The 19,323-nt window shown below is 35.9% G+C and overlaps 1 protein-coding gene across 1 annotated transcript in view; it reads right to left on the reverse strand.

Moving 5' to 3' along the window:
• Positions 1-985: 985 nt before the first annotated feature.
• The window catches only part of ZC2HC1A (zinc finger C2HC-type containing 1A), a 32,873-nt gene continuing 14,535 nt past the window's right edge, over positions 986-19,323 (reverse strand). The window contains exons 6-9 of the mRNA XM_056485044.1: positions 18,818-18,917; positions 18,028-18,136; positions 7,069-7,176; positions 986-6,434 (exon numbers count right to left, since the gene is read on the reverse strand). Of these exons, the coding sequence (XP_056341019.1) occupies positions 6,248-6,434; positions 7,069-7,176; positions 18,028-18,136; positions 18,818-18,917 (504 nt within the window). The 3' untranslated portion in view covers positions 986-6,247. The remainder of the gene's footprint in view (positions 6,435-7,068; positions 7,177-18,027; positions 18,137-18,817; positions 18,918-19,323) is intronic.

A 19,323-nucleotide genomic window follows, 5' to 3' on the forward strand; every position in this document is an offset into this window, starting at 1 on the left:
CCATTTAAGGAACCTGAAGGTGCACAAGTCCATGGGACTGGATGTGATACACCTGTGGGTTCTGAGGGAGCTGGCACTGCAAGTGTCTAAGTCACTATCCATGACATTTGAGAAGTTATGGCAGTCCAGTCCCTTTGGATGGCATCCTGTTGTTCTGGTGTGTCAGCTGCACTGCTCAGCTTTGTGTCATCTGCAAACTTGCTCAGGGTGCACTCGACCTGAGTGTGTCATTGACGAAGATACTAAAAGAGCACCAAACAAACGTCCCAGAACAAGAGTTCTGAGGGACAACACTTGTTACCAGCCTCCACCTGGACACAGACACTGACCACGACTTTCCAGCTGTATCCATCCAGTCAATTCCTTTCCCACAGGAAATAGTCCTATATAGTCTACCCTTCAAATCAACTAAAGAGCTCAATAAAAGGAAGTTTCCCCTTAAAAAAAAAAAAGAGGAATTGACATCTCTTCATCCATACTTAGGAAAAAAAAAAAAATCAGCAATCCAAACCCTTATTGTAATTTCTGGTCACATAAATGAACTTCTGAAGAAAAATATAAACTTCTGCTTTTTTTTTTCTTATTACATCAACAAAACAGTGCTGTAATGTCATGAAGGAGAACAAACCCAGATCAAGCTTAGAGTTTACTATCCCTTTCAGTTTTATTATTAAGAAAAAAAAAAAGAAAAAAGGAATGAAATACTACAGATGTCACAGTGATGGGCTCTACATAAACTAAATTCTCAGTGTAGTTGGGTAAATAGAGGAGATACAGAGTTAACTTTATATAAGCAGGTCACACTGATTTAAATACCTGGTATATTTTTCAACGTGACTTAGGAACCCAAATTACTCAATTTAAAAATCCTATTCTTTGTGCACCTGAGATCAGACATCACAATATTCGTAAGGATGAAATTATATTACCTACCTGTATTCTGCATTATGTAAGATAATTTTACATTTGACTACAAAAATTTGCACATCACAAGAAGTTTTATTGGCATATTTGCTTTATTGTTAACATGTGGCAAGTTAGCATTAGGTGGTGATTTACATTTATTAATTAAAACAGAACTGACACTTTAAACATAACATATGAAATAAGAGGCAAACAAACAGAGGAATTCTGTCAAAAAAACTTCACTGGATGGTCAAAAATAATTTATGTACTGAAGGGCAAGGCAAACATAATAAATGCAATGCTGAAAAGATTATTCACCTCCAACACATGAATGAACACGCCATTTAGAAACACAGAACATTAATAAATAAAGAAGTAAAACATATTAAATGTTATATGAAGGATGAACACCAAGAGTTAGAGCAATCAAATAAAATAGGTTTTGTAACAGTTGAAGCACACTCAGCACTTTACTGATCACACCCAAATCCATTAATGGTTCTGCCAGAAAACCTAATTGAAATATAGAACTATGGTAAACCATGCACTTCTGTTTAAAATGTGGGTTCAATTTTCAGCTATATTAAACTGAGTATTTGATTTGCTGACTCAAATGTTCAAATTGGGGAAATATAATTTCCCTACTAATTGTTTTTGTAAAGAACGAACACTTATTAAGACAAAATATGAAGAAATCGTTTCCTGGCAAGATGAAGTGGAATGGGACTAAATAAGGTTGTCCAGAAACATGTATTATTCTGGACTGACATAACACCAAAAAACCAAACCCAAAACAAAACAAAAAATGAACTAGTATGCAAAAGTAATCTCTTATACTGTGAATACTGGAACGAAAATATCAACCAAGTAACTACTGAATTCAACTAATGGAGTCTGTTACCTAACACTTCTTCCATCAACACAATTAGGTCACTCAAACCTCACTTTAGCAAGTTGGAAAAAAACCAACCAAGCCAACCAGCAACAAAACAATCACAAGTTGGAACAAGCTGTACTTGAAAGGCAATAAAACTATTTTCACCAGAGTCACTAAAACAAATTTTACCAAAGATGAAAATCTACCTTCTCATACAACCCATATAACTATTCATAGCTTAGTCAAACTGGATAGAAATGAAATTGGAAAAAGTGCTCTTACTAAACACAATTTTTTTCAGCCAAGATTAAAAACACTCATAACAGGCTTGTTCTTTGCAGATATACAAACTCTATGTGATGGAAACTAGCACTTCTTGTGACCTCTGTAATACATAGACAATACCACCTAATTTTATATGCAGACTATTTACATAGTCTGCATCAGTGTGCACACATCTTGCTTATTTAAAGTACTGCAGTCATACCTCCTTCCACTGACTCGGCAAGCAGGCATCACAGAAACGCTCTCCCTGCATTTCAGGCACCAGCTCCCAGCTGTGGTGGTGAGCTAGGAGCTAGTCCCTTGCAGATGACAGAGAAGTTCCATGGTGCATAAAGGCTGGGTCAGGTGTTACCATACAATCTGGAGTTCCCATCCTGAGCAGGCACAGGATGTGTGGCAGCACTGGAGCAGCCTCTGCTCTGGCACTGCAGGAGAGGCTCAGTGCCGGAGCACCATGGAGAGCTCCTCCTGCCTGACGCCCTCCCAGGCAGGGAACTCTCGGGGGGAGCTTTCCCACTCCCTCCAGGGAGTTCAAGGGCTCTTCCAGTCTCTTTGGCAAATCTGAAAAATTCTGCCTATATGTTCCTTTCATAGTTACAACCCGAAATGGGGGTGAAGCACCTCCCTGTGCCCACCTCCTTGCTGTGTAAGACTAATTATTGATACAAACACATATTCTAATTGCTATATTTAGAGATTCCAGTTCTGAAACTACCTAGGGTGGGCATCATGCATAAATATAAACCTGTGTAAGGTACATCATAAAGAGATAAAGCTTTATGCTATGCTGTTTTTACTACTGAAGCTAGCATTTTTCATAACTCCATTGCACTTCTATCAGTATAATTCTGATGATACTGCACTACTTCCTGGCACAGAGAGGTCCTTTGTATAAGAGAAGATCATAAAAGTAGAATGGGAATGCAAACTCCCTCAGGCCAAACATCAAAACCAGCCTCTTCATTGTTTCTTTAAATGGAATTTTACCTTCAACCTTCTCCCCCCTCCCCAACTTTCTTTAATGAACCAAACAACCTTAGTGAGAACATCAGGAAGATAAAATGGCAGACAGTAAATCTGTCAGAGGGTTATACATTGGTATAGAAATCATCACAACAATTGCATCACTAAATGTCACTAAAACCAGACAGTGCATAGTTCATGTTTTTTCCTCCCATGAAAACAAAGGCAAAAGTGTGTGGAGAAGACTAGGGCAAGAGGGTTTGGATGTAGACCACCAATAAATTATAATTGAGAACTTCCTGACACATGTAATACACTGAAGATTGAAAATTCAGTCCAACCAATAAATTTTTTTCACTTAAATATAAAAGAATTGTTTCCCACATTTAGTTCTTCAGGGACATCATGAAAACCAATTCACTATTTTGTAAAAACATCCACTGAGATGGAATTACAATGATCTGTGCTTGTGATGCCTTGAGTAATACAGGCTAGGATGTGTAATGTCACAGACTTTAGAAACCTATGTCATTCAGTTACAAAACCAGTTGACAAGCACAAAACATATTGGGTCTCTCAGAAATCTTACCATACAGCACCAAACTACAGTAAAAAAGAATTTCATTGTCTGCTTATACTTACTGTGGATTACAACATACACGCATTAGCCAGTGTTACTATCAATAGTCAATTATGTTTCATATGCTTTCTTTGTAGGGCCAAATTAAAAGATGAGTTTTAAAATTCTTTCTTTCCATTCAGGTTGATTCCCTATCAAATCCTTATGATAAATCACGTAACTGTAAATGAAGCAAATGATGTGGTACTCAAGTAATTTACTAAATGCTGCATTGAAAGCAAAGAAACTCACAAACAGCTCACAAAGCAGAAAATACAGTAACTGTACGAGTATTGATTTGAAATTAGGAAATCTGCCACCTACAATTCAAAGGAGAGTCAATATAGTTTTTCCTACAGTTACAATAATCCTGGAAAATCTGAAAGGTATTTAGTGCCATACTAAACATTCCCTTTGTAGAAAGCTTTTTTAATAAATGGAAAAATGCATTTTCCAGCAGAAACAACTGCAAATTCATCAGGTAATAGTAGATTCACTAACTGATCAAACCTATTCTGGACTGGTATCTTTGCTGGTGGACTCTCAGCTCACAATACTTCAGTGTGCAGACCTCCATGGCCCAAGCCCAGGGCAAGTTTTCCAAAGCAGGCTTATCTATGGAAAGAACTCAGAACTCCAGTTTTTTCAAACACAGACATGAAATGCACCCTCCCTAATATGGATCCTAGAATCTAAACTCCAAGAAAATAAACTGGCTAGGATTTATCAGCACTAACTATCATTACCACTCATCCATCATATCATGTCCAGTAGCCAGTTTACACCAGTTATGAAAAGCCTACACTGAATGAAGGATATTTGCTAAAGAAAAATTTTTTACAAAAAGTGCAAGACATTCACTGAACTAATTTTAAAGCATCAATAGCTTGTGGCCTGCAACATAACGACATCAAGTCTCTTAAATCACTCATTCTTTTAGACTGGTATTTGCTTTGAAGATGCTTTTCTTCAATCACACTTTCTTCCAAATTGGCCCCATTGAAAAATCACAATTTTTGAGAATGCAAGCAACGACTATAATGCTATCATGGAACACTACATTCTATTTTGTGTAAGTTGTAACAAAATTAAATAAATTGAAACTAATGGTGTTTGTGAGCTGAAAGTACCAGTTTCTGACCAAAAAAATGTATTTACTGTGAGAAAGGCACAGTTGTTTCAGATTGTTCTGTCACACATCATGAAAATGGTGCAAGTACTTCAAAGAAAAACTTCACAAAATAAACTACTAAATTAAGATACAAATTCAGTGATTTGGTTTGTGAAAGGTTTTATAAGTAAATGTGTGATTTACTAATTTACTGAGTAATTAGTAAAAAGCCCAACAACTTTTAAGTCTCTCTCGTCTTCCCAATGGATGAATGTGAAGTCTATTACTAACCTGAAGAGACTGCTGTTTTGAGACAGGGAAATAGAAAAAAAATCAGGAATTGACACATATGCCAGTGAAGCACAGTTACTCCCTTATGCATTCGTATGTGTAAGCTGTGCTATTTTCATAGGAATAAGAATTTAAAAAATTCACTACTTACGTCAAGATCTACTGCTCTAATAGCATTCATTTTTATAGAACTGTTTTTTTTGGTATTGAATCCATCTGTTTTCAAAATAAGAGTTCAACATTTAAGTAGGATAAGCATAGACTTCAACTTTCCTTGGATAAGTCTGAGGAAATGAGGGAAAAGAAAAAAAAATGAGCAGGGCCTTTGGAAAGAGGACAAAGACAAAACACAACACGTTTAGATATGCTAGTCATTGTGGAGCACAGGAGGAGGAAGACAAGTATTTTCAAACAAAAGGAACTTAATAAAATGAATAATAATAAAATTAATACCATATTTGTCCTTATAAATACATAAAAATATGAACACATTTTTACTGAAAAACAGAACATGGAAAGCCACAAAAAGAAAATCTTGCCTTTCTTCTTAGATACAAAGAGAATTCTCAGGTAGTCTTTCCATTTCAATTCTTTAAAAAATTCCTAGGAAGCAACTGGAAAGTCCAATTAGCATATTACTGTTGAAGAATTTAAAGATCCAAACCTTTTACACTTCTATTTGGGAATTTATAAGGAGTATATAAGGAGCTCATGTTGTTTTCACTTAGAATACAGTATTTAAGTTACTGTCACAGATGAAGCAAATGCCACCACAGAGAAACTTTTGAAGCCCAAGTTGTTCATGGCTAGTTCCCTATAGGTAAGTATTACCCTAAATAAGAGATTTTAAAAATCCTCTGCCTAGTAGGATTTAAAAAAAAAAAACCAGCATTGAACCTCTTCTGCTACCTAGGTTACTTAACGCATTTTTACCTTTATTTTAAATATTTTCAACAAAGAGTAAAGAGTATTTCCTTGAATGGCACAGTTTTAAGTAGATGCTATTTTTATATACAGTATATATCACTGTTTATAAATAATTGTGTAACCATAAGATTGCACTCAGAAAATTGTAAAACGATGTTCCAATGTTTGCAGCATAGAGTCTAACTGGATGGAGTGCTCAAGCTTTCCATGCAACAGTACATTGCAGATGTTCCAATTTCTTGTTTTCTTTCTGCTTTAAAGAATGTGTTCACACAACCATTCTTCGAATTCCACACTCACAGCAGAACTTTGCCCATTCCACTGGATACTTTGTTCCACATTCGTGGCAGAATTTGGATAACTGTAGAGGTGAAACTCCTTCGCTGCTTCTTGCACTTCCTCCATTGATTGAGGATGGGCAGTCTCCAATGTCACATCCAGTTTTCCCATCAGACCTGAAAATTCCCAGATGATGAATATTCTCTGTAAGTTAGTTCACTATAATTTAATGTAAAATTAGTCTAATCCTGTCAATGAATATAGTTGTTACTGTCCATTTCATGCCTGCACTTCCTATTTACAGTGGTATATCTTATACACAATGCCTCCCAGGGTCCCATATCTCCATACCCACCCTCCCTGCAAGAAAAAACACCAGAGTTCGAGGAGCAGGATCAAATATTTCATTGACTACTTAGATTAACTAGAGTGTTTGAAAACTTAAAACTTAGTTTGTGAAAAAAAGAAAGGCTAAACAAGCAATAAAATTTTCATCCTTTACCCTTTAAAAGGGCAAGACAATTTGTGTGCTTAGCATGCAGATTTCATTCAGTTTCTACTGAAATAATATTTGGTTATTTTTTTCAACAGCTCCCAAGCAGTATTTGACATTCCAACAGTTTTCTATGCACATCTCAGACAGCTGACAACAAAGGTGTGCTGTCAGATTATAAACAAAATATAATGAGCATAGATAATACTGATCATCTATTAACTAGAGAAGAATACATTCCCCAACTTCTTTAGTAGTAAGTAATCCCCTTTAATGAAGGCTCTATTAATGACAAAATCCTCAAAGTTAAAAGCTACCTTAAGTTATTGTCTGAATTGCTAGTTTTTCTTCTGTTTGATAAAGCACCCGTGCTCATGGCTCTTGCCACACTAGGAGGGGTTGTAGTCCGGGTTTTTGTTGCGCCTCTAAAATAGAAGAAATATCTGATGGCTTATACACACACTGAGAAATACATACAAAAATATGGATTTTCAAATTATATATACGTATACACACACACACACACAAAGTGCATCAATCTACACATTAGTTAACTGTAAGAAAAATAACTAATTTCCTACCAACAGCAGACAGAGGAGCTTAGGCATGAACTTACATGGTTTGAACTCTTATGACTTGAACCTTACAATGACAAGTTAAATGAAATAGCAAGCCCCTTCCTGTACATGTGTCTCTTCCTAACAGGTAGATCCTGCATTATTGGTTGTTCAGTACATTCTAATGTCTACCTTGACAATTCATAAGTCACTTTTTAGGACTGGCAGGTCTTTTAGGAAAATAGAGAGCAGATGACTGCAGGTTTCAATAGTTTAAGATCTGTAGAAAGGATACCATATTTTCAATACTTTGTGACCAATATGAAGTGAGTGAACACGACTTTTTTCTTCTTAGATAATGCTGTAAATCCTTTTTCTTCAAAGCGCAATTATACTCATGAATATAAACAGAAGGAGAAAAAAGAAAGTGCATCCAGCTGGGCTTTAGGACCTCAATTTTTTCTAAACTATCAGTGATCCTGAAGTTGGGGTCAATAGTATGACCATACAGATTATGGAAAATGCTTCCCTCAGGACTCATGAGTATTATGAGAAGCCAGTATACAATGATCAGCACATCCCAAACATTGAGAACATCTTGCTGCTGGCTTTGATGAATAGAGAAACTTCAGAATCCCCTGAAAAATCTGAGTAGCACTAAAAAAAATAAATTGGAAGGGGTATCGTTTTATCATCAATGATCAAGGACAGAAGTTTTCATCATTGCTCAAAATAATTACCATTTACTGGGATTTCTTCTTCTTTGGAGAATCTTCAGACTATGACATCAATGCATAACCAAGTTTTTCTGTTCTCATTTTTGAACACCAATGCATAAATTAAATTTAAGTTTGGACTTGCACAAGGATATAAAAAAAAAATAGTCACCAAGAGACCATTTGGTCCCTTCAGATAAACCTAACTGCTCCCTTAAGAAATAAAAACTATCTGGTCTTGATTTGGTTTTCAAACCACATTTAAAGAAATACATTCAACTCCAATAACCACAAATGTAACACTGACACAACTGAGGAATATGTAACTCTCGAATTATAGACATGCTGCATAAAACATTTCTCCCTTCATGTCATGCACATAGAATAAAGACAGCTTTTCAGCTCCTTCTGTCACTTCAACCAGTGGAAAAGTAATCAAATAATTAAGCAAAATGGTGGAAATCAGCAACTAAATTTAGGATTAAATAAACTGAAATTATATCTAACTAAAGTATTTAAGTTTAACAAGAATGCCTTCTACTTGCAACAGGTAGAGTGGAATGATCAAAGATTATGGTTACTGTTCTGCCCAGTGAACCTTCTCCATTAGTTTTCCTGTCTGCCCCCTCATTTTGCAAGGAGATTCTAAAGATGGACTTATATAAAAAAAATGCTATGCAGACCGAAAAGCACTACATCAGTTGTATCAGAATTAAAACTTACTGAAAGTTATGTCAACCTTTCAGAAGTTACAGAATTCTAGAATAAAAGTTCTAAATGTAATCTAAATTACTAAATTACTGTTATGATGTACAGATGCTAAATTCCCATCTTGTGCTATTTTCCCCATCTGGGACATTTGGTCATAATTGAGTAAAACTCAATAGAGCCCTACAGGAGAAAGAACATACCGGACTGTTACTTCCCCTGTTATGGAAGACAGAAAAGCATATAAAGAAAAATTCAGCTGTACACACAGAAACATTATGGGATCATCATGGATCAGAGATGATCAGGCAATAAAGCTAAGAATAAATTTGTGTATCAATTCCTGTTTGGACAGCTCCAGGTAATTAAAAAAACTTCAAAAATTATTACAAACTCGGTTTTCTCTGGATTTTCACCTTGAGACCAACATAGTACTTTTTCAAAACTAACAGCATTAATTTCTTAAATTGAAGTCTCTTCAGAGTATACTTTGAATCAGTTTTGAACATCATGTTAGGAGTCCTGGACATTTGAGATAAATTGACATGAAAACCAGACCACTATTCCTCCCTGCACTTCAATGGTATCATACACTCTGATCTCACCAAGTATTCTGAAAATTCACAAGGTGCTTTTTCAGAAAAAAAACAAAACACCGAAATTTCAGAGAAATCAGGCCACTGATTGAGCTGGGGAAGGGAAGAAATTGAAATACTGAAAAGTCACATTCAAAGTGCACAGTCCACCCTGTATATCAAAGGAGGCAAAGTCTCATGAACAGATAAAACATCACTCATTACAGATTTAACAAGACACCTTCATTACAAGATGTTTAAACACAGCTTTCTGCATAATTTCTGCACTCTCTTTCCACACCTAGTTTTCTAAAAATATATAAGAAATCTTGAATATATTTTCAGACCAGAAACTTCGCTTCCAGCCTTAACCATTCTGTGATTTCTGACATTTTTGATGAGTAAATCAACACAAGGAGTATGCTGCCACTGTCTCTACAACTTTATTCAGCCCAAATCTAGACACATATTTAATATCAGGTTTGGTGACAAATCTTAAAATTGCATCATTAAGTAGCAATCTGATCTCTAGAGACAGATGCCTTCCAACAAAGTCAGATATTTTTGGTTATTTCAACTTATGCCACCACAGCTTGGTTTATTCTGATCTGCCCCATCTCTGCCTTCTTTATATTCTTGTCCACTTCTGATTTTTTCCCTGTTTGGTTGGATTTTGTGTTTTGTTTTTGAAAAGCTGTATAAATCCCTGCTCTACATTGTATCACATGAAGTATGAATAGAGCCTGACAGCAGATCAGTCTGTGTACGAATACAAGCTGGAAGTCTTAAAATCTAGACATACTCTAAAGAAATTTTTATCCACTCTCTATTAAAAAAAAAAAAAAAAAAAAAGTTTGAAAGTGACTTCCCTTCCTAAAGCAGTTCATGTTGTACATCTAGCTGAATTACCACTGCTTGCAAAATAAAAATCTGAAAGTAATTAGTAAAAGAAGCTTATCTTTTTCTATGCAGGCATTCATGATTTGGTTAAATTCTATCTTAAAATATTGATACATAAATCCTGCTTCTTAGAGTGTTTTCAGATATTCTTGACAGCTGTCACTGTTACCCACAACAGCTCATAGTTCTGAGCAAAGTCATAAATAACTTTGTGCTGACTAATGGCGTATGTCCCAAAGTCCAGAAACCTCTGCCATAAACTGCAACCATCCACACTGCTATGCTGAATTTAAGAATTACTATTAGGAACTATTCACACTTGCTGAATGCTGTTGGCATGCAATATACTGAACAACCTACTGCAAGTAAGGCAGATTTAATTCTTGAACTCAGTAGACACTTGAGTAAGAACAACAGGGATTACACAAAGACAAGAAGAAGTGCCTATACTCTTAAAGAATTTTTCTCAAAAAGAAAAATCAAATCACTGCTTTATGGACAGGGCCTATTTTAAGCAATTGTAGTAACTAACTAAATTTTCAACATCTTAACATATTACAACATGAAAAACTGAGCTGATTTTTCATTGTTCACACGATTTGTAACTAACTAAACATGCAAAGGAGCAAGCAAAAACAAAGAAATTCTGTTTGTCTAGAAAGAGCTCCCATGCCTTTCATTGCTTTTGCTTCTTCAAAGCCCAAGTCAAATACTCTGTTCCTGTCTCAAGGATACTACAGCTTTGGTTACAGCATTAAGAGATTCAGACACATTTCTACTATGTAAAGCAAGACATTCCATGTACGTGCCACATAACTCATTACTTATCTTTTACAATATGAAAAATAAGTCTATTTGAATTTAGTATCTTCCAAAAGATAACAAAGGCTTAAATACAATTCAGTATCTATTTCCTTTTTAAAGATTAGGATAATTGGAATAAGCTTCCTTCCAAACTTAGATCTTATAAAGAATTCTGAATATCCAGAAATCTTTATATGAGGTAAGTTGGACTTAACCAAAGACTCTACCTTTCATTACAAAGTCTGCCTTCCTCATGTTTTTGGACCATCATAGCTACTTTACAGATGCAGGAGTTGGAGAAATATTTGACCTTAAGAGAATAAAATTACTTTATCAAAAACTAGAACAGTTATCAGGCTTAAATGCTTACTTCTGATTTGTGTCATGCAAATGAGTTTTATCTTGTGTTTAGCAAGGCACAAGTTCATTACTTTCAATCTGTAATCAAGATGCAAATTCATTACTTTTCATCTGTAATCAAGCAGTGACACAATAAATCGAATCTGAGGGAAACCTTCATCTTCCCTGTCCTGTGAAGCTGTTTACCTCACTCTGATACTAATTATATCACCCACTCTTCTGCCACAGCATGTATATGGAAGACAATACTGGGCAGCTGATGTTCATCAAGGGCACAGTTTTCTGCTTAGGAGAAACACTTTTGCAAAATAGATAAACCACGTGATTTGTAATACTTACTTCTTTACAGGCTCATTTGGCCTTTTGAGGGTACTGTCTGTTTTTGTATCAGTGTCATAAGACCTTTGCATATCTCTTCCAGTTGGCAGTGGTGGGCCTAACTTGTCCACCTTACTATTAAAATATATAAAGGAGTGCTCATAAGGACAGTGCTACACTGCTATTCAAGTCATGCAAAAAAGGAAATTAAATATACTCACAATTCATTTTATATTACCAAAGAAATCCCATTAACTTAAAAAAATACAAGTCAGACTTTAACTGTCCAGCAAACAAAAGGGTTTCTTCTTGCTTTGATGAAGACTGGATTTCATGGACATTGGATCAGGTTTCCAATACATTTTTTAAAATCCTTTTTCAAACAAAATACCAATGTCAGTTATCCTCACACTCTGCACAATGTATTCACATTTGGTCTCTTTTAAGAAAAGCTTTCATGATGTCATACATGTCTAGAAAAGGGGGCTCATAATTACAAATTATAATAAATTTAAACATTACAAAATAATAGACATATATGTACAACTCTACAATTGTCAAGAAGAAAATTCTTTCCTTTTTCTTTTTTTGCTTTTTTTTTAATTTGTAAAAGCAAAATAGAGGACAGCCTGAAAGAAAAAAAAGCTTTCTTTTAACAACAAAAACCTCATTTACAACAGACAGTAGTATATACACAGTCAATACTTTAATACTTTATGTTTTTAGTATTATGGATAACATTTTCAAACCAAAAATAATAAATCAAAACCAAAGTTTTAAAAGTAATTTTTTAAAAGGCAACCAACAAAATAATTAACAAAAAATCCCTCTCTAACATCTTTATAAGGAAAACTAGCTTTTCAGAAATCACAACTTAGATTAGAAAATCAGATCTTCAAGTTAAGTTCTGCACTTTTATCAATTTATCATCATAAAGTAAAACCTACAAATAGCCTCCCAAAGATCTAGTTCAAACTAATTAAATTCTGTTTGACCCAACAGAATACAATACAAATACCCAATACAAAATACTCTTTACATACTCCCAAGAAACTGAGAATCAAGACTGAGGTCTTTGACACTGTAAGACACGTACTCCAACCTAACACCATTTTCCTAGTTATTTTTAAAGTTTAACACATTATCAGTGTAATCTCTGAACTCCAGGCACATACAGTGCAGAACACCAAAGAAATATCCTAGAAGCCATCATAATAAATAAAATAAAGTCAAAATAAAGTACTACAGTATTCCTTCACACCTTAACAAAACCAAAAATCCAAAGCTGACAGCCCTTTCAAATTCTAATGAAAAAACCACGACCATGAGAATCATTTGAAATGCAAAGATCTCGAAGACAGCTACTTACATATCCTGACTTCATTGAACAAAGCCTGCAAGTTACAGTCTTCAGAAAAGGAACAAACTGTTTCAAAAAGATGTTTTTAAAGATTGCAAATACTTTATGGCAAATATGTAAGTGGAATTGAAAATTTACTGTTATTGATTTGGTGTGCTCTTCATATTGTATTTCAGCTGTAAGACAGCAGTGGATGTGTCACTAGCAAATATGATTCCCAGGAGGGAAACGTTAACATTATATGTTTTAATCCTAAAATAAAATATAAATTAAAAATTAATTTCTAAGATTCATTTCCCATATTAAAAATTATCATATAATTTACAAGTCCTATGAATAAAAGCAAACAAACATAATTGTTCACAAATAAAACATGTACAGAAAATTAATCTGTACACTCAAAACCTTGTCTGGCCACAAACAGTGGTGTCAGGTTCTGTTGGACAAAACTGTTTGCACATTGGTATGGAGTTCACCATTTGCTTACCCTTAGGTCAGGAAGAACCTACTCAATTTTTTCTCCTGAACATCTGCTGAACTTCTGACAGTTTACAATAATTGCCATACACCTTAAGAAATGTAAGACACTGCTAACATGTATACTGTTATAAAATACATATCAAACTTTGATTGATAACATGATATCAAATTATAAGCCTAGTGACAGATAACTTATATAGAATTAATTTTCCTTTTCTCAGGTCTTCAATATCAAAAAGACAAAAAAAAACTATTTTCACCCAAATAAATGAAGATTTTCCTGCTGACTTCAACAGGCACATGCTACTCCTGACTTGCTCTGTGTGACCCAGAAATGATGCAACACTTTCGTTCATACTGGAAGGACTGTCGGTCACTCTGTCCAGGCAGAAAATGAAAACTCACAGCAGGAGCCAGCTGACACATCCTGATCGACACGTACAAAGCAAGCCTCACTGGCACTAACACAGCTTATGTTGATGATACTGTGCTGTGCTCTCTCAGGAGTCCTTTCCTTGGGGAGCAGAACAGGAGAATTCGAATTTTAAAGAAAAGGACCCCGCACAGTAGAAATAGCTTTCAGTAAGTGAGCTCATAAAGCAGGGCTCCACCCGTGCCTATTCAGCGCCCAGGAGCGCGCTGGGATGCGGCACACGAGGCTGGAAGGAGGCGATTCCCAGCCGCCTCCCCCCGGAACGGCCCCGGGCCCGCCCCGGGCCGCGCTGCGCCAGCGCCACCTGCCGGGCAGCGGCTGGGCCCCACCGCTTCGCACGCACAATTCATCCTTGATACCGCACTGCAGAATGTAATTCCACTACTAAGCATCTCTGCTCTCACGATTCTGGAAAATCCAGAATCACAACAATCTAGGCAATGATGGAAGGTTACACATTGAAATTACAGTTTCCCTTAGTGCAAACTGCAAGAACTTGTTCCTTACAGCAAAACCTGGAATTTAACCTGGTCAAAATAATGTGTGTAGGCTCTTTAATATTTGTCAAGGAGAAAAGATAAAGTGATTGCTTAACACTCCATTTAAAAGATTGCCCTTAAAACTAAAAACTACCCCCACACAACACTGCTCAGCAATTTGTTTCACTAACAACTAAGAAGAGCATAACATCTTATCTTCCAGCATAAGCTCTGTCTGACTTTGGTATAACACAATCCCAGATCTCACACTGAGGCTTGTCATTCTACTGGTTAAATCGTAAATGTAGTAAAATAAATAAATCTTGTTTAATCCTACTGAACGGTAATGCTCAAAAGTTTTTCTATTTTAGAAAGTAATTCCAGCTGCATTTATCTATAGCCTAAATTATAAGATGTTTTAATCTTTAAAATCTGTCACATCAGTATTATTTTCACTGTCATGTAGGACATTGACTGTTAGTGTCTCAGTCCCTGCTCTGGTATCATTTTGTAGGTACTTCAACAGAATCCAATGTATTTCCCTCTCATGCCCAATACTAAGGCAGAAGTTGAGATGATTAAGGACAAAGTTGTCCACAGCGATCAATCTGAGTATCTTAACTTTTCCATGATGTAACTGGCTCCTACACCTTGTTGCTTCAATATAACTTCAGACAAATTTGTCACCAGAAGTGAATGCAATTAAGCTAAAAATAGAAATGCCAGGTCATGGATACAACACTTAGGAAGGAGGCACATTTAACAGCCACCTGTGGAAGACTGGTTAGTATCAGCAGCAAATACCATAAGGACTAGTTGGAAAACAGAAGAGAACAAGTTTTTTTAGAGCAATGAGGACTGCAGGCAGAAACACACTCATCGCACCCATACTCCTAAAACCTGGAAATTGTGCAAGCAGTTGAGGTTGTAAGCCAAGCTAACATTTAGTGCCTTTCAGCAGAGATCATTATCTGAGAGCTGTGCCAACCAGAAGCCATTTATGTGTGCTTAGCAGAATGCATAAACAGAGAGAACCTGAGCACACACCTCCCCAACTGCTATTTGGCTTCATCATGTTACAGTTCCTTCAACAAGCAACAGAGGAGAAAACGGAATACTACTGAAAACAAAGTACTGCAAGCAACTGTGGAAAATAGCCAGACTTATTATGTCAAGACACAGAGATGCTGTGAGTTTGTGGAGAATTCATGAAGCTGCTTCAGCAAAAATGCAGCTAAGCCACTTGCTTGTCTTGCACTAGGAACAAGACTTAACAACTGATTGATGCCTGGGGTGAGGCACAGGTCTCACAGCCCAGAGGTGTCTCAGTGAAGAACACGAGTGCACTCAGGCCTCGGTACCAGTCCCATTCTCCCTTATCCATGCACAACCAGCCTCTGTTACAAATCTGTTCCTCTGGGAAGATAACGAGGTGAGGTTGTAATGTGCTGACAGGAGTAATGTCAGGTAACCTTCAGTGCTGCCTCACCTGGGTGGAGGATGATACTGGATTATTAGGGATCTGTGTGCCTTTGTTGCAACCAATTCAGCTAAAGGTATCCAAAGATAATTAATATATTGAAAAATTCACCCACCAGTATAAAAATTGTAAAAAAGCTGCTTCTTCACCAATTAGGACTGCAGCAACTAGTAACCAGTTATATCTGATTACAGCCATACTTCCACCTTTCCAAAAAATCTAAAATTGGTATTTGAAATTCTCCATTTTTAGAGTATGAGAACATGACCTTACTTCATAGAAAATGGGCTTGCTCCTCTCTCCCCTCCCCACAGCAGGGATGACTCTAGTAAGATTTGCACCTCTGGCTGCATCAAGAGTATAGCTGGGAACAGTTATACACAGCACTGTAGATCTACTGCATCTATCACTAGCAATCTAACAAGAGTCAACGATCTCCTGCTTCAATAAACTGCAATATAAACAAATAAACAAATAAACTCAATTATTTGTGAATCTGGAACTGTAAAAGATCTCATTGAACATATCCAGCCATAGTGCCTAACTGGTTAAAATCAGAAATTAAGCCAAGCTGCACCCAGCCCCTCTGATCTCTGAGGAATAGCTGGAACACAAGCAGGTTTATTTTCTACCAAATTTATTGCACTTATTGCAATGGCAACTGACTGGTAAAATTAAATAGAACTTCCTTGTTAACAAGGAAAATTGCTGCATCGTCATAGACAAATACAGAGCTCAATTAAGAACTTTCAACAGGAAAAAACCTTTCCCAGACAGCTGGGTTACACTACTGGACTTGGAAACATGCCTTCAAATTATCTCAACTGACTTTTTTACTGTGATTTGCAGACCTGCTTGTTTGCCATTCATCAGTAGGTGTTAATTCAACTTCTAAAAATGGAGATATAAAGAAAATTAGTGAATAAGGGACTGGGATTTTTTGACAGTCACAGCATAGATGCCTACAAATTGTAGTGAAGCTTACCAAAGACTAGTGAGACACCAGGGGAGCGGGGAAACAAAAAAATCTGTCAGCTTCATGGGCTCTGCATGTGACCTGTGTCTGAAACAGTTACCATGAACAGATAGAGCAAGCAGGGACAGAACTGAGTCATGGTGCTACATGGCATTAGGAGGGAAGCATGACGAAGCTGTAATTCATATTCATGCATAACCTGTAAAATTTAAGAGTGATAAACTAAAAATCCCTGTTTCTGTGCAATTGCTCTCCAGCCCCATGAGTTTTCAAAATGTCCTTTTTGGTCCTCATGAACTTAAGACATTGGGTTTTTAAGACATTATACAATCTTCACCAATGGGAAACTCATTTTTATAGGAATAAATCTTTTTCAATCACCAATTTTATAATTGCAATCACTTCCTTTAATGTCTTGTGTTCTCAGTGCTTTGTGCTCCTCAAACTTCTGTAGAATTGCACTACTTCAATCCCTTCCACAGATTTCTCTATGAGATTCTGTGAAATGTCTCCACAAACCCCTCCAGCAAAGCATGAGTCACAGATCTGATCACACCAGTATTTCCACTGAACTCTAACAATCTTCATGTAGCACTCCTTGCTGTTGTAAGTGCACTGGTTTTGTCTTATTTGTGCTCATTCGTTGCCTTTTAAGATGTGAAACGGAAGAGAGAAAACCTCCCTTCTTTTGTGATAAGAGAGATCCTGTCACAATTGCCTTGTAATCTATGGCACAAGCCTCTCTCTTCTATTTCCATGAAGCATAGGAAATTATGCCTAAAGTTTTCTGCTTTTTTAAGATCCTTCACTTTTACCAAGAAAGAATCCATTACTCCAACCACTTCTGCCTATTCTGTAATTTTTAATATACTTTATTTTTTATCTCTTGAACTCCTTTGTTGTTAAATCAACGTTTGATAAAACCTTTGCCTTCTCCAATGTTCCTTAAACAGTTGCTATATTTACAGATAAAGGATAAATGTACAGATAAAGCATAAATGCAAAACACTGTACTTCTGAAACTCATAGGAAAAAAATAAAAAGTGAAACGAACCACAGAGACTTCTAGAACTAGAACAACATAAATATTAAATAAAGCACAAACATTGACAACATTAGATGGAACTCACCCTGCTTGTGGGCTCCCCATTCCCAGCGAGTTTTTATGAGCTGGGGATAACGTTTGAATTTTGTTCCCACCGGATCCAGAAGAAGACAGTGCTTTACCCGAAGAGGCACCTTGCAGTTGAAAAGCAAGCATGGAAATATAAGAAAAGGTAAGATTTTGCTGCTGAAATGATACAATTTATTTTAAAAAAATTAATTGCAAAATTCAAAATAAGAGTCTTAGAAATACAGAGATATGAGCCAGTATCAAGATAAAGAAAAGGAAAATAAGTTTTAAAAAATGTATAGAAAATATGTAATCTAGACACAGTATTTTATTCTAAGAAAACATACTGTATCTCAATTACTTTGCTCAGAAAAAAAGGGAAAGTCAATATACGAACAGAACGTTTGATATCTGATATATCTGAAACCCAAATTAGACCACTATTTGCATAATTACAATATACATGCCTTGACTGTGTATTTTCACCAGACAAATATTCAGCAGACAAATTAGTTACAGAATTAAGCATTAGATAAATTTCACGTGAGAGATCAGTATTCAATACAATCATGCATCACTACACTGAATGAGTTCTCATATTCAATTTAGAAAAAAAATTTGACCTGATATATAAACCAGAATCCTAAGTGCTCAAGAGTCTTTTTAGATAGATGGCAATCAATGCCCCTTCCAAGTTTATTTTCAGTGAGATTTTACAAATCAAATAAAAAATTAATTTTTACTGCATAGTTTGAGAACTACTATTAAAAAAGGATATGGAAAAACTAGTAACATTCATTTCATACCTACAACAGCTTTGCTAACACCACTTGGCTGCGGTAAGCGTGATGATGGCGATGGTGTTGATCCTACAGAAGGCATCTTCTTAACTGGAGCAGGTTTGTACTGTAACAAAATACAACCTAGAAATTTAAGCAATTAAATCAAGCTATCTATATAACACAACAGGTAGCTCTTTCAGGTACTGTGGAAGAACATGATGATTTCCTACTAGGTAACCTGTTTCTGCTATGGGAACACGCAAATGGTTTCTGATAGTCGGTTTTCTAATACTTACAGATGATACTAGCAGGAAACATTCTCTAACTTAGTGGCTTTATTGTTCAATTGTATTTCTTTTTTCCTTTTCTACAGCTTTTATCAGCTTTTTCCATAGCTGGAATAAAACTAAAGTTAAGATTGAAAGTATCATCTCATTACCAATTAATTTAAAAGAGATTACTCAAAGGTAGAATTATTTTTGTCTTTCAAATCCAAATCTTACTTTCACCTGTGTGGTCTGAACCAGTCC

The sequence above is a fragment of the Oenanthe melanoleuca genome, chromosome 2 (assembly GCF_029582105.1).
Source record: "Oenanthe melanoleuca isolate GR-GAL-2019-014 chromosome 2, OMel1.0, whole genome shotgun sequence".
NCBI lineage: Eukaryota > Metazoa > Chordata > Aves > Passeriformes > Muscicapidae > Oenanthe > Oenanthe melanoleuca.